A 16,440-nucleotide genomic window follows, 5' to 3' on the forward strand; every position below is an offset into this window, starting at 1 on the left:
CAAAGGATTCCAGTCTGTGAGAATTTAAAACCAACCACGGTTTGTAGCTGGGTGGGAAATAGGAAAACTGTGACGTAGGGCAACGATCAGCGTTTTTCTGCCCGTGTGAGGCTCTCGTGAGACCTTCCTCCTGGACGGTTATCAAATCGCACACTGCAGCCAGTCGACCGATTCATTAAATAACACAAGTTATAAAACTTTAAAAATGGGGCATTTACAGTCAGGGACATAAATACATGCTTTTTAAAAGTGTCTACATACATATTTACAGAGTTGCAAGATCAACCATAGTAGCCCTGAAAAAAAGTCCCTTTTTTTTTTTTTTTTTTTGCACGACCACTCGTGAGTCCTCTGAGGAGTTCCCTCCTTCCGCTTTGGGTTTGACGTATCACCATCCGAACCGGGGCTGAGAAGACAGCGCCAAAGTGGTCTCGGACATCCTTGTCTGAGAGTCTGCCCCAAAGGCACAAAACCCAAGACCCTCACTGAACTGGGTCCAAACTCCTAGCTCAGCTCACCCGTTTCTCCGAGACATGGACTGTTCCATCAGAGATGGAGCCAGGTCCATCGTTCCCTGGCAGGCGGTAGACGGCCTCCGGAAATCTCTTTTTCTCCCCCCTAGGCTTTTTAATCCTCCAGCTTACTTTTCATTTCCCAATTTCTGCTTGTTTCCCTTTTCAGCCAACTGGAGAAGCTCAGACCCTAAGGGTGTTGATGGTCCCACCAAGGGAGGCACAGAAGAGCACACACGGGAGAGCTCCCCGCACCGCCCTCACAGCATCCTGTCCCCTGCCTCTCCCACGGGAGGAGCCGATCTATAAACGGAGATGAGGACTTTCTCCTGGACACACAGGGCCTGACTGATGAGAAAGACAAATCTGGAAACGACTCGAGAGCCAGCGGCTCAGGTTGCTCAGGCAAAGAAGGAAGTCTTCCAAGTGCAAGGGCCAAGGGGGATGATCACCAAGGCTCCGAAGTGTCTACACACCACGGATTCCCAGAGACACTGGGGGCGAGGGAAGGCAGGGGCGGGGCTGCCTGGAAGGGGAACTTGGCCTCCTCCTGAAGGCCTTCCCCGGACGGGGCTGGAGCTGACCCCTGGGCCAGACCCAAGTCCCTGCCGTGGCAAAAGACAACTGGAGAAGCAAAAAGCAGGATCAAGGAGCTCTTGGAAAATTGCATAGTAGGAGGGGCCCCAACCCAACAGGAAGGCTGAGCTGCAGAACATGGGCCGGGGGCTGCACCCAGGTGTCATCCACGGCGTGCAATCAGCTGCCTTCCTGCCTCCCTGGGGTTCAGGACCCTCATCTGAAGACCACAGGCGCACGCACATGTGCGCGCGCGCACACACACACGCACTCTCTCTCTCTCGCAGGCTCATGGATCTGGAATAGGTCGGTACTCCCTGGAGGCCAGAAGGCCAGTCCCTTTGGCTTCACTGATTCCAGGTCACTTCAGGTGCTGAGGAGAAAAAGAAAAGAAAAATAATAATGACGGCTACATATTCAGGGCCTACCCTGGGCTCTTCAACCATGATCCCTCTACTTCATTTTTCTAGTTAAACTATTTTTGGAAGTATACCACACGTATGGAAGAGTACGGCTTGACGAACTGTTAGTGAACACACCTGTGTAACCAACACCCAGATGGAGAAACAATTCGACCAATTGTCAGCCCCACCCAGGCCCCCTTCTAGGATACCCACCAACCCTCACCACGCCCCCCTGCCAGGACAACCACTCTGCCAACCTCTATCACCATAGATTGATTTTACCCATTTTTTGACTGAAATAAATGGAACCAATCAATACATATCCTTTTGTGTTTGGCTTCTTCTGCATAACGTGTTTGTGAGATGCACCCATTTCGAGCACGTGGTTGTACTTCTTTCCCTTTCTCTGTTATAGGATTCTAGTGCAGGGTCAGGCCACTTTCATCTGCCTAGTCCCCTGCCCATGCACAATTGGGTAGTTTCTAGTTTGGGGCCATCATGAGTAATGCCGCTAGAATGTTCTTATGTATGTCTAGAAGACGCATACAGTGCCCACGTGTACGTGTTTATGCCGAGTGGAAGGAAACTCTAGGCAGTAGGGTGTGCATATATAATATAGGAACATGTGGTGCACACGTGTATGCACTTCTGCTGAGTGTACCCCTAGCACTGTAACTGTTGGGCCCTGGGGAATGCATAGGGGCAGCTTCAGTAGATACTGCCAGACAGTTTTCCAAAGTAATTACACTGTCACTTCATTTCATGCTAATACTCAAAATGACCCTTGTGGCAGGTGACACAGATCCCCATTTCAAATGGAAGAGACAGAGGCCCAGAGAGGAGAAGTAACTTTTACAAGGTCAGGCTGATGACCAGCAGTAGAGGTGGGACTTGAACCCAGGTCAAGCCCCCTCCAGAGCCTGTGTGTGCTCTCTGTTCCGAGGGAGCGGCTTAGCTCACATGCTTCCAACAAGGAAACCCCAGTCACGGTAGCTGGCACACAGCCAGGCACATGAGTGACTGTTTCATGACATTTGCTGCACTGGGTTGAATATGAGCCTGGAATTGCGCTGGGCCAAGTTCAGGGGCTCAGTTCTCTCACCCAGTGGACCTGGTCATCATTACTATTACTATTCTACTACTACTATCTACTATTATTATTACTACAACTACTACTAATATAATAATTCAGTGAGGACAATAATAATAGCAGAGCTGATCTATGGAAGAGTTATTCAATACTACATACCAGGCACTTTCCTATGTGCTTCTCATGTACACTAAGTCCCCTACATACAAACGAGTTCCGTTCCAAGAGCGAGTTCGTAAGTCCAATTTGTTCCTAAGTCCGACAAAGTTAGCCTGGGTACCCAACTAACACAATCGGCTATATAGTACTGTACTGTAATGGGTTGATAATACTCTTCACACAAATAATACATAAAAAACAAACACACACAAAAACTAAAACATTTTTCATCTCACAGTACAGTACCTTGGAAAGTACAATAGTACAGTATAACAGCTGGCATTGCAGGGGCTGGCATCAAGTGAACAGGCAAGAGTTACTGATTGGAGGAGGGAGAAGAGGTGGGAGATGGTAGAGCTGAAGGATGGTCAGCAATAGGGGTACTACTGTACTCTATACAGTCTGTACAGTAAAGTTCACAAAAGCACAGCCACTTGTAGAGGATGCATGCACGTGACAATGTACGCCAGACACGTGAACTAACTTATGTGATTGGACATGCGAACGCACGTTCCCATCTTTGAAAGTTCGAAACTTGAAGGTTCACATGTAGGGGACTTACTGCACTAACCTACGCAATCTTGACAATATTCCCGTGAGAGAGGTACAGTCATCCCTCACTATCCACAGGGGGATTGGTTTCAGGACCCCCATGGATACCAAAATCCACAGATGCTCAAGTCCTTTATATAAAATGGTATAGTGTGATATTATTATTATTAACCCACTTTACAGACGGACGAATTGAAACACAGAGAAGTGAAGTACCTGCCAGGATTACTGGAGCCGGGATTCAACTCTAGAAAGTGTGCTCTTAACCACTACACTATGTCAGTTCCAACTCCCCAAGACCTCTTGATGGGGCTGGAAAGAGCTGCTTGCAGCGGAGCAGGGTGTCTTTGAGAGAGGGAGCCTCATGCCCGGTGGAGGCCTGCATGTGCCCCGCCCATCGAAGCAGAAGCAGCAGCAGGAGAAGGACGTAGAGACGGGCCAGCGTGGAGCGCTCTGCATTCCCCTGGTTTGGTGTGGCTAGTATATGTGAGTCCCCTGTGGGTCATGGGGTGAGATCCAAAAAAGAAGCCATCTTGCCAGCCCCCCACCCGAGAGGCAGCCCTCCAGGAAGGAGACCCCAGCAGCAGGCGCTGTGGCTGGACCACTGGGACTGGAGCTGAGGGGAGGTCGGCAGAGGCTGAGCCAGAGGGGCGCTCTCCTATCTCGGAGACCCTCCACACACCCCACTCCTGCGACCCTGTGGGAGGGCCAGCACCGGGAAGTCTGCCCCAAGGCCGGCCAGTCTTAGCCAAAGGAACAGTGACAGCCAAGAGGAGGATCATGGCAGCGGCCAGACCAGTGAGAGGTGCCAGTCCCTGCCCTGGACCTCCCCTCCTAGACCCTAGGGCAGAAGTCCAGCTGGCCCCTTAGGATGGGAAAGAGACAGAGGCAAATTAGGATGTGCAATGGGAGTGTCAGGCTGGACGAGGCAACGTGGCACTTTGTTACACCTAAAAGTGAGCAGAGAGCTCTGGGCTTTGCCCGAGACGTCATGAGAGCGCAGAAAAGGGAGGCAGTGGAAGGCAGGTGCTGGAGAAAAGCCAAGCTCCTCTGTGTTGGTCCCCTCCTTGGGTCAGACTGTCCAGTAAGCTGGCCACAGAGCCTCTACCCCGGCAAGGGCAGCAGGATGAACGGCAGTCCTGGGTGCTTTGAGGATGTCATCCTTTCCTCAGAACAAACCCCAGAGCCTGTACAGTGGGCACAGACCACTTAAAATCCATCATCCATCTGGGCCTCAAAAAGCTGATCCCAGGGCTGTCACTTGCCCCTCTGTGTCTCAGTTTCCTTCCCTGTAAAGTGAGGGTATCTGCCTACACATCCCTTCCGGTGCTAAAATCCTTTGCCGTGGCATCTCAAAACATCATTTTGGAACTGTGTTAAACAGTGCTGTGGACTGAATTGTGTTCCCCACCACAACTGTACTCTAACCCCCAAAATGATAGTGTTTGGAGATGGGGCCTTTGGGAAGTGATTGGGCTTAAATGAGGTCATGTGGGTGGGGCCCTCATGATGGGATTAGTGCCCTTATAAGAAAAGACACCAGAGCCTCCTCCCTTTGCCATGTGAGGACACAGCTAGAAGGCAGCATCTGCAAGCCAGAGAGCTCTCACCAGAACCCCACAATGCTGGCACCCCAATCTTGGCCTTCCAGCCTCCAGAACCATAAGAAGTAAATGTCTGTTGCTTAAACCCCCCAGTCTGTGGTATTTTACTATGGCAGCCCAAGCAGACTAAGACAAATAGTATAAGGTGTTTAAAAAAAAAAAAGTCATTTTTTGAAATAATAAGTAGCACATACTTATTATACATACAAATTTAAAAATTAGGGAAAAAGTTAAATAAGATTTTAAGGAGCAATTTTCAGTCACTTTGAAAGTAAACTGTTGAGTTCTGAACATTCACTGTTGGTGAGTGAACAGAAGCTGAGAGCTGCAGATACAAATGAAATTGGGCCTCTATTCATCCGAGCACCCAGCTTGGGAAGCTGCGCACATTTGAAACTAAGGGAAAAGAATTCACCTAGGGTTGAGCACGGGCCCCAGGGGAGGGCCTGAAGCTGCAAGGCATGCTTACGGCTGAGACTGCAGTGGCCGACAGAAACACCCCGGTCTGGGCAGGAATCAGTCCAGCTGCACCCGCCTCTCCCTCAGGCTGCAAAGAACACCTGCTCTGAGCTGGAAGCCACACCCTGCCAGCCCATCATCATGAAAGTCCACGCAGCTGCCAAAAGGATGATCCCAGGACACGCACGGGACCCAGAGTGGGGAACTGCACATCCTGGCTCTGCCTGCCGCTCTCCAGAAGACTCTAGCCGAGCCTCCTCTCCGGGGCCCAACCCTTCCAGCTGTAAAGTGGGAGGGGGGATGGTCTCCTGGGCCGTGCAGTCCTGAGCACTGCAGCACCCACGCAACGTTGCTCCACTGCGCTCTGGACTTGGGCTTACCTCCCCTCTCAGGAGCTGGTGCCCAGGAGGTGGGCTCAGTGCCAGCTGCGCAGCACAAACTCTCTAGGGAAAGTGGGTTTTATTTCCACTCCCTTCCTGAGTGAACCCCCAGAGAAATAAGGCCAATCCCAGAAACTCCACCTGCGGTGGGAGAGAGGAGTGAGCGAGCCATCAAGGAGAGGAGAGGCGTGAGGGAGAAAGGCACAGCACAAAAGGCCCCAGAGCTTCGGAATTCAGCCTATCTTGCCTTAAACAGCCGCGGTCTCATTCCAAGTGACCTTGGCCGTGTTAAGCAGGGATCCATCCCCGAATCTGAGTGTGTCCCAGAGCCACGGGGCCACCTGCGAATGCAGATTCTCAGGCCCTGCTCACCAGCATGCTCGTTTAGTGAATTGGAGTGGGATCCTGGGGTCTGTATTTTTAACCGGTGCCCCAATCATGCTTGAGATGCTGGTCTCGGGGACACAACGAAAAAAGACATTCCATGTCACCAGCAGGGAAACCCAAGCCTGCTCAAGGTCACTGGCAAAGCCCGGCCCCCCAAGAGGAAAAGTCCAGCATCCATGAATGAATTCAGGTTTCACCATCAGAAAATCTGGAAGGAAACTTCTAGTCCAACATAAATCCAAGTTTTTATACTTTATGAATTAGTATTACTTCCACTTTCAAATACACTGTGGGAATAGGGACTCCATAACCTTTTCTGGCCGTAAAGCCGCTGAAGGTCTCAATTAAGTGCTGAGTATTATTATCATTATTATTATTACAGTAACGATCGCTAATACTTAGGCTTACCTGGTGCTTATCTGTGCGAAGCACTGTTCTAAGTGCTTTCGTACATTTGACACTTGTAATTCTCACAGTCCTATGAAGTAGATACTACTGTCATCCCCATTTTATAGATGGGAAAACTGAGACTCAGAGAGACAGAATAACTTGCTGAGGTCCCCCAGCCCGTAAGAGGCAGAGATGGGATTTGAACCAGATGGTCCAGGGTCTACACTCTCAGCCACTATATACCCTCCCTGCAGGAAGGCCCCCTGCCCCACCTAGCACACCCCCTTCTCTCCTGCCCAGCCCACCCCCAAATCCAAGCCCTGCCCCTCGGCCCCCAGAGCCACCGGAGGCTGCTCCACCCTCCGCGTACCTGTCAAGGAGCAGGCGAAGCATCTACTCTTTGAAGAGGGATCCCTGGAACTGGGCTGCAGCTGTGGCCTTGACATTCCTACACTGCCTGGTGATGTATGGGGCAGCTGGCGGAGGACATCGAGATGCCAGGCGGAGACTGTAGCTGTGTGGGGAGAGGAATAACACACAGCATCACCAGGAGCCCAGCCCGGTGGGTACCCAGACAGCACCCGGGAGGTCTCGTGCTGGCACCGCCTCTCCAGGCACCTTGAACAACCGGAGTGAGCGCCACCATGCTCCGCCCACCCCCTTCCCTCCACTCGGAGGCGATGGGCCGGCAGAAGCGTCCACAAGCGGGGTTCTGAGACACTGCACCGGGCAGGCCCGCCCTCAGGACCCCCACTGGATGGGCAGGCAAGCCAGGAATGGACACTGCTGTGCAGAGGGCAGCTTCACCGTTTCCCCGCCTGCCTCCCCGGGCACTATGCTCCCCGCAAAAGCATCTGGGGGGGGGGTGGTTCTGGTACCAAGTTACCACCATCGCCTACAGAAGGAAGAGGAAGTAGGTCCGGGTCCCCTCCAGGCTGGAACTCTGCACCTGGCAGCTGTTCCGGCCTCACTGTGCGGGGAACTTTTGTGTCAGGGATCTCAGAGGGGGTATAAACCTGGATCCCTTGACCTGGTTTGGTCCTATTTGCTACTACAGCCCATTAAACTGGATTTCTTTTTCAGGAAAGCATTAATTTTTTTTTAAAGATAGACAATCCAGACCATTATTCCTCCCCTTCCTGCAACCAGCTAAGTCGTACTCACCTTCCAGATCCTAGCTGGAATATCACCTCCTCCAGGAAGACTTCCTTCTCTAACTCCTGGATGAGGTGTCCCTCCTGTGGGCTCCCACGGCCCCCCATGCTTGCCCATCACAGCCCTTGTTATATTGAATCACAACCACAGAATCGTGCATCTGCCTCCCTCAGGAGCTGTGAGATCTCAAGGTCAGGGCCCTTGTCCTGTTCGCTGCTGCATCCCCGGCTTAGCAGCACAAAAATAAGTATTTGTTGAATAAGAACAACACATGTGGTGCCCAGCACTGTGCTAAATATTTTATGTATATCAACTATCTTACTCTTCCTATGAGATGGGTTCTCTGTTAGCCCTAATTTACAGACGGGGAAACAGAGGCACAGAATGGTCAAGTAATTTGTCCCGGGTCCCAAGTCTGCCTCTCTAGGTAGAAGAATGGAAGTGAGTGGGCGGGAAAGCAGGAAGGGCGACCCCTTCTGGGAACCTCGCCTGCTCCAGGGAGGGAGAAAGAGCTGGGAATGGGGTCCGTCTCAAAGCCGAAACATCAAGGGTTTCAATTAGTGGTTCTCAACCAGGGCATGGATTTGGCAATATCTGGAGACATTTGGGGTCGTCACATCTGAGGGGAGGGATGCTGCTACCCGGCAACTGGTGGACAGAGCCAGGGATGCTACTAAACATCTTTAAATGCACACAGGACGCCCCCATGACGATTGATCCGCCCAGATGCTAACGGTGCCACAGCTGACAAGGTAGCTCTCACACATACCTACAAGAATAGACGAATGTATAAACAGAACAACAAAGAAGGTGCCAGAGGGAAGATTTCTGTTCTCTCCACAGATGAGATCCCCTCTGAGGTCCTGGCTCTCAGTCATGGCTCAGGACTGCCCCTGCTTGAATTCCTCCCCGACACTGTGCGATCAGTCCCGAGCGAGATTCAAGGCGGAAAACTGAGACCCAAGGCTCAGCGGCAAGCTTGTGCCCCGGATGGACCAGAAGACCCATGAGGTGTGGCCTGCAGGGGGCACCTCAGGGTGAGCACGACGACGACCCCTCGGCCAGCCCACCCAACGCTGGGAGGGGACAGTCAGCTAGCTGCCAGGCTGCCCGGAAACACGGACGACCTGCACACCTTGTCCGGCTGAGGAATAAGGCACAGTCCTGGCACGTGGCAGGTCCCCCTACACTGTCCCCTCTCTGGGGCAACGTCTCCAGCAGGATGTAGCAGCTTTGGGGACGAACGGGCTGGCACCCTCAATTTCCATTTCATTCGTCTCACCATCATCACACATCTATGAAACATTCAAAAACCTAATCAGTCAAACAAAGACAACACCGTGGACCGCCCAGCCCTCTGCAGCTGCCGGGCATCTCTGCTCCCCTCTGCTCCGTTCCACCCTCCAGCTCCTGTGGCCGCACAGCCATCTCTACTCGGGAGCAGGCTTTCTCCCCAGTCTTAGTCGTCCACCTGGGTAGAGCGCTAATGGTCAGGGGCAAGGCCCCCGAAGTCAGGTGCCTCTCGCCACCCCTCACACACTGCCTGGCCCCATGGAGGGCAACACAATAGCCGCTGTGATTCCCAAGTGCTGTGTCTGCTGTTATCTCCGGAGTCTACCAGCAGTCCAGGAAGTAGGAGGAACAAGTGATTTTATACCCATTTCACGGATGAGGAAACGGGGGCTCAGACAGATGGAGACTTTCCTGGGGGAGCAGAGCCCAGGTCTTTCAGCTCTATGGGCCACAATTTTGGAGGAGACCCCAAGTCACCACCTGGGTGTTTCCTTTAGGGACTGGGGTGGTGATGCCCAGCAGGACAGTCTCCTTCCTGATTGTGAAAACCCTTTCTCTGGTCGGAGGACTTTGAGAGCCCAGCAGCTGTCTGAGGTTGAGAGGTGAGGTGCTAAGAAACCAGATATTCTCCAATCCTCAGCACAGTTACGCTTAACCCACGAGCACCTTGTGGTTCGTGGTTCCCACTCACTGGCTGTGTGACCTTGGCAAGCCATGGACCCTCTCTGAGCTACAGTTTCACCATCCACAAAACGGGAAGAGCAATTTTATTTCATAGGGTTATTATGACAATCAAGTCCAACATCAACTCGCATGGGGTTTTGACTGTGGCCGCTGTGGGGGTGGGCAGCAGTCATAAGCCCCGAGGAGGCAGCACAGCCGTCGGAGACCTGAGTGCGAGCTCCCATCCTCATACTCACTGGCTGTGTGACCCCGGGAAGGGCCTCCCTGCCTCCCGGCCTCCCAACCTCAGCTTCCTCATCTGTAAAATGGAGACAATCCCTGCAGCCTGCTGATGCAGAGCGGGGCTAGGAAGAGCCCCGGGGGACCAGGATACGGGGGCCCTTTGCCTTCTGAGAAGAATTCGGCACAAGGGGGATATTTCTGGAGGTGTGAGGGCAGGGGTCACCAGCACAGGGGATCCACCAGGGCCCTGCCGGCTCCGTCCGCCTTCCTCCCTCTCTTCTGCCGCCCGGTCTGGTCTCCTGCAAGGCCCCCTCCCCACCCCCCCGCTGGCTCCCCTCCCATCTGTTCCCCCTCCCTAAGGTACAGCGGGGTGTGACATGTCCCTGCCGAAACTCAACCCCAGGCTCCTGGTGGGGACCGAGCTCTTCCACACACAGCCCGGCCCCGCCGACCTCCCAGCCATCTCGCTCCTTCAGCTCCTGTCTCCCCGGCTCCGCAGGGCTTCCTTCGGCACATGCACGTGGAGCCCTCCTCCCCGTGGCCTCACTAGAGGCCCCGGCTACTCACTAGAGTCCGCTGGGGAGGCCTGGGCTGCTGCCGGACCTGTGACGTCAGAACCTCTAGGGTGGCGTCGGGCATCAGCATCTTTAAGCTCCGCAGCGGTTCCAGTGTGGGACCAGGGCTGGGAACCAGTGCTCTGCAGATGCTCCCGGGCCCCGCCCGACTGACCTCTCAGCACACACCCCCGCCCCCTCCACGGGCCGTTCCACGTCATCTACGTGATTGCACGGTGCATGTGAGGCCAAGGAACCGAGCTGGGTCTGCTCGTCACAGCAGCCTTAACACCTCATTTTGAAGGCGTGGACAGCAAACCCCCAAAATTTAATGAATGAAGAGGTGATGATCCTAGATTCCAGACATCCCCGCTGCACAGGCTTCTCAGTCACGGAAGTCTGCGCCCGTTCAGTGCGGGGGCCAGAACATGGGCTGAGTGGGGCCCCTTGAGCATCCTTCCTCACAGCCCGGTAAAATGGATAACACTCATGGTCCTGAATCCAGGGCATCGAGAAAGGGCTGGACAGTCACTTCTTCACTGTCAGAAACCCTCCGGAGTCTGAAGGCACTGAAAGGCAGGGCTGTTCCATTCCTGACCCTCGAGGGTGTCATTTAGGCTTCCTCCGGTCCATTCCTGCGGACCCTGCCCTGAAGGCTCCCCACCATAGTCACGCCCCCCCCACCCCCGCTCCAAGTCCTTGCTCAAGGGCCTCCTCCTCAGCAAGCCTCCCTCCCAGCTGCCCTATCTGAAATTGCAAACACCCTACCCTGCAACTCCAGCCTCGAGTCCATTTCTCTGTCTTTCTTGTATTTACTGCACCAACACACTGCGTGTCTACCTGGCTGTTCGTTTTCTGGCTCCACTGGAGGTGTTTTGTCCCTGACGTCCCCCGCACCTAGACCCGTGGCTGGCACACAGTAGGGAGCCTTTCATTATTTGCTGTACGGATGGCGTGTCCACTACCTGCCAGGTGCTTTGCCAAGGAAGCTTTGGTGAATGACACTCACAGAGGTCGTTACCTTTCACAGTCTGCGTGTGACTCAGCGATGCCTAGAGGGAAAAACTCTCATTTTCAGATGCCGGTGCGAGGCTGAGACTGGGGCCTCTGGGCCTCCAGTTCTCGCTCAGCCCCCAGTGGTTTCTGGTAAAGGAGGCATCCGATACACTGGACTACACACGACAAACAAAACTGAAGCAGCAGGAGGGAAGGCCAGGGTCGGGGAGAAGATGGGGAAAAAGGGGATGTCGGGGAGGTCCCAGCGTGGGGCCTGAGCAGAGAGAGGGATGCAAGGACCTGGCGAGGATCTAACAGGGTTGGTTTGTCTGCGAGGGCTGTCTGCACGAGGTAATGAGTCACAGGGGAAGGAGGTCAGCACCTCAACTGGAGCTCGCCCTCACTGGGCTCTGGGGAGCTGGGGACAAGGTGACGTCACGGATCAGGGCCCACACCTGGCCTCTCATCTCGGGGTCGTCCCGGGGGCAGGGGATGCTGGGGCCAGGGAGATGAAGTAGTGACAACACAAACTAAGGAGTGCCTAATAAAAATGAGCAAAGGCTGCCGATCACTGACTAGATCATTTAATGACACGAAAAGGCAATTCACAGAGAAATCCAAAGCTGAGGAATATGCAGAGACGCCTGGCTGCCCTACGACTGTCCAAGAAGAGCAGTTAACACAAGAGGCCGCTTTCACAGGGCAGACGGGGGACAGGTGCCGTATGGGTGTTACCCGCAGGTGAGGGAATGTGAGCGGGATGAGGACACCCCCGGTTCCCCGACACTTGGGCAGGCCGTGCCCACCTGCCCCCACCTCCTGAGAGCATCTTCTCACTTGCCTGGAACGTCAGGGAGGTAAGAGTGGGCAGAGGGGAGGGTCTCATCCTTCTGGGCAGCAAGATGACATGACCCGATGCGGCCGCTGTGCTGGGCACGGATTGCAGGATAGCAAAGAACGGAAATGGGGAGACCAGTTCGCCAAGCAAGAGATGATGGAGGCGGAGGATGTAGAGAAGTGAGAAGTGGAATCAGGACACATTTTGGAACTGGGTGTCAGGGTTGGGGCAGCGCTGAGGCAGTCTAGATGGAGTCCAGGGTGGGATGGTTTGACCGAGAAGGGGACGATGGCAGGAGACGACTTTGTGGGGAGAACCGTTTTGAAAAGATTACATTTGAAACGTTCATTACACACCCAAGGGAGAAATCAAGAGGGCGGGTTAAATGAAACTGATGAATTTGGGACGGGTCAGCATTTAGGGGGGCTGGACAGGCTCACCGGGGGGAGGGGAGACGGGGGCGGGTCCAGGGACTGAGGATGGGATGCAGAGGGGCAGGGGGTGATGTGAGAGCGGTGTCCACGGTGACACATATTTCAAGGAAAAGGGAGAATTAACAGTGTCTGACGCTGCCGACACGTTCAGGAAGACAGACAGAACCAGCCACGGTATTTAGCTGCCTAGAGGCTGCTGGTAACCTTAGCAACAGCAGCTTCCAGGACATGGTGGAGACAAATGCCTGAGAGAAGTGAGTTCAAGAGAGATGGGGAGGAGAGGAACTGCAGCAGGGGCTCAGAGAACCCCACCGAGGAGTTTTTAGGTCAAGGGGAGGGGCTGCCAGCTCCGGGATACACTCTCCAGGGCGCGCGCTCCGGGGCTCCGGGGTGCCTCCCCATCATGCTCCCTGCCAGGCTGCCTGGGCGCTCTGAGCGGAGACCCTGCCTGCGTCCCCGCCTTCCACCTCTTCCCCTGCATAGGAGTCAGGAGGGGCCTCGTGGAATGCAACCCCCAGAGCTGGTTAGGCCACACGGCCGCCGCGGCGTCTTACATAACTCTCCACAAATTCTGAGAGAGCAAATCATTTGAAGTTGGTGTCTGACGTTCAGCATTTTTGCAGGAGGCAAGGGAGAGGCAAAGGGCGTGTGAGCCGACGTCAAAGGCGAGACAAGCTGAGATGATACTGACGCTCCCTGGAGGTGGGTGAAGCCCCAGGTGGGAGCTCGCGGGAGCCACCTCCTGCTTCCTGGCACCTGCCACTGCCAGGAACGGTCGTCGGCATCCAAGCAGGCTCCACCCTCTGCTCCAGGAAGGCCCCTTGCACTCAAATGGGTCTCCCAGGCTGGGAGTCGGGGGTGGGAGTAGTGACACAGCCCTGGGATGCAGGAGCCCGAACTTCAGCCCTTGAACCACCGATAACGTGCTGTGTGGCCTCTGGAAAATGCCACCACCTCTCTGAGCCAGGGTAGTCTTGCTTGCAAAATGAGGATGTCAAACAAGGAAAAAAAGGTAATAGTATCATTTACACAGGTGCCTACTGTACACCGGGAGTTACTGCAGGGGCTTCACTCCCGGAAGCAGGACAGTGATGACCTGCATCTCACAGAGGAGGAGACGGAAGCCCAGAGAGGTGAGGAGGCCCATGTCCACACTCTATCAGCCAACAGGGTGCGGCCAAGACCTGAATCCAAGACCACCTGACACCAAAGCCTGGGCCCCCTCCCAGACACAGTCCCTGTAGTGATGGGGATCAAAAAGCTCTTTTCAATATTCCAAAAAGCCTGATGGGGTGGCCGTCTGCCCACAGAAGAGTCACACAAGCCGCCCACGAAGCCAGGAAGCAGTTCTGGGTGGAACTGGGGGTCTGGGGGTCTCACTGGCATCACCTCGAGACATGGAAACAATCCCTGTGCCTGCTCCACTCCTCAGACTTGCCGGTTCTGATTTAGCTGGTTCGGAGTCCAGGCACTGGGAGTTTTAAAAGCCAACTCTGAGAGCAGCCACTGGTCTGGACCCATCTACTCAAAGTGTGGTCCGCGGACCAGCATCGGCAGTCCCTGGGGGCTTGTCAGCAATACAGCTACTCAGCCCCCACCTGACCTCCTGAGTCAGAATCTGCATTTTAACAAGATCCCTGGAGAGGCACCTGTGCACTGAAACCGGGGGAGCGTGGGGCTGGGAGAAACCTTCAGCAGAGTCAGGTGCAGGCAGCGTGCTATAGGTGGTGGCCTGGTTCTGAAGTCTGGGGCAGGACCCTGTCCGTGCCTAGTGAAGTTTTATAGGGAAAGCCTTGGCAGTGTGTGGGCTGAGAAGAGGGAAATGAAAGTGGTCCTTGAGGGATGGGGCAGAGGTTCGAAACCACTGGCCTGGGCAGTCGCCGTGGTCCCTCAGCTAACGCATGAAGGGTTGGCATCGCGGGCCCTCGTAGCTTAGGTGGTTTTTCCATTTAATGTTCCCTTAACCACGTCAGATGGTTTATTGTGCCCTCTTATGGCCGAGGGGACAGTTGCACAGGGAGGTGAAGTAACTCCTTTTAGGTCACAGAGAGGCGTGAATAGAAAGGAAAGAGAGAGAGGAAGAAAGGCAGGCAGGATTCACAGGAATCTGACCCCAGAGCTGAAGTCTGCTCCGCAGATAGTCTGCTCCTCTCATCAGCCCTGAGGGAGGCTGCTGGTTGGCCTCCGTGCATCCAAAAAACCAATCACATACCTTCCTCCTGGGGCTTTTACGCCAGGTTCCTACGTCTTCACGAGTCCCCCAAACCTGTTTGGCTTGAACTCCAAACACCAAGCATGTGACAGCTCGTGACACAAGCCGGTCAACAGGAAGGCCGGCCTGGCCCGCGATGACCTTGGCCAAAGGAAGTTTCCCAGCAGGGAGATCCCAGCCGGGGCTGCTTCCAGCCCTGCCAGGACAAGCAAGGGGCAGGGGACCCCAGAGGCCAAGCAAGCAGCCCTTCACTCTCAGATGAGGCCAACGAACCAGAGCGAGGTGGTCACCTGCTCAAGGTCACACAGCAAGTTGTTCTTGGGAAGGAGTGGGGCGGGGGGTGGGGACATGCCTGGTCGCACTGCTTTTTGGGGGACACTGATGATGGAGAGGAAGGGCAGTGAGGGGCCCCTGTGGACTTGGGCAAAAGCAATCCTGGGAGGCAGGTGCCCTTCTCAACATGGCCCAGGCGAGGGCACTTCCAGCTCTGTCCCTGCCTCCACCTGCCTGCCTCTCACTGGGGACTCGACCCTGGAGAGCACAGGGTGACTCTATTCACTTCTCACCCACCTGCCCACCTGCCACCAGGCCTGGCACCAGGAGGTGCTCAGAGAAGGTTCCCTGAACAATAAGTGGCAAAGCAGGAGCCGGGCTCCCAATGAAGCCCAAGGCCAACTGTGCCCGGCTGTGTCTCTCCAAGACCAAATCATCCAAGGCAGCAGCTTCCCGGAAGGTTACTCTCACCACCAGGGCCCCACTCAAACCAGGGTCCCCAGCAGACCCTCCCCGCTCCACTTGGTGCAGTGGGTCACGTCTGGAGGACGTCACACCTGCAGGAGAAGTCACACAGCCTGTGAGGTACAAACTGGGGGTGAGGAGTCCTGACTGGAGGGAGGAGTGAGGCCCTCGGGCAGGCCCAGCTCTGCCCCTGGCTGTGTCTCTGCCCCTCACTGCCCTTCTCCCCAGGAACCACTTGGTTCTAGCCCAGATGCCGGACCTTCTCTTTCCCTCCGACTGAGCCGAAACGGTCTGCTTTCTTCAAAAGGAAACTTCTAAGAACGGAGGGGAAGCCAAAAAGAAAACAGAAACAAATACAAGCGTGACAAGACCGATGGATGCAGAGCAAACAGATTGCAACTCGGGACAGAAGGGACTGATGGGTCTCCCACGAAGTCCAGATGCGAAAGCTCTTTCAAATAACAAGATTCTATAAGGACACTAAGATTTAATGATTACGAACACTTCATCTTTTAAAGTTGTCTTAGGCCAAAGAAGTTAAGCTCCAGGGACAAACCCTTGCACGGTTTGGAGCTGCTGGGACTGAGAGTCTCAGAAGCCCTATGAGGCATCTGCCCTGATCACAGGATTTCTAAAACTTGATGTCTGGTGCCCCTCCAAGGATGCCAGCGAGAAGAGGTGGCTGCCTTGATGGAAAGCCTTGTGGGAGCTCAGGGTGCTCTGTGCTACCCAAGGCGTCTAGACCAGTCTGTCCTGGGAGGCCTGGGCATGCCTGGCTGGCAGGGCAGCCCAGACGCAGGG

At 54.6% G+C, this 16,440-nt stretch overlaps 1 protein-coding gene across 8 annotated transcripts in view; it reads right to left on the bottom strand.

Moving 5' to 3' along the window:
• Window positions 1–349: 349 nt before the first annotated feature.
• Window positions 350–16,440, bottom strand: part of PRDM2 (PR/SET domain 2) — a 117,032-nt gene continuing 100,941 nt past the window's right edge. For 6 of the 8 annotated variants that reach the window (XM_012534035.3, XM_049695939.1, XM_049695970.1 and 3 more), the window contains 2 exons: window positions 6,884–7,027; window positions 350–1,461 (listed from right to left, as the gene is read on the bottom strand). In XM_012534035.3, the coding sequence (XP_012389489.1) occupies window positions 6,907–7,027 (121 nt within the window). In that variant the 3' untranslated portion in view covers window positions 350–1,461; window positions 6,884–6,906. Of the gene's footprint in view, window positions 1,462–6,883; window positions 7,028–16,440 lie in introns of those variants that run through there. The other 2 variants (XM_033432995.2, XR_007470854.1) reach the window with 2 other exon arrangements.

This window comes from Orcinus orca, chromosome 1 (genome assembly GCF_937001465.1).
Source record: "Orcinus orca chromosome 1, mOrcOrc1.1, whole genome shotgun sequence".
In the NCBI taxonomy this organism is placed as follows: Eukaryota; Metazoa; Chordata; class Mammalia; order Artiodactyla; family Delphinidae; genus Orcinus; species Orcinus orca.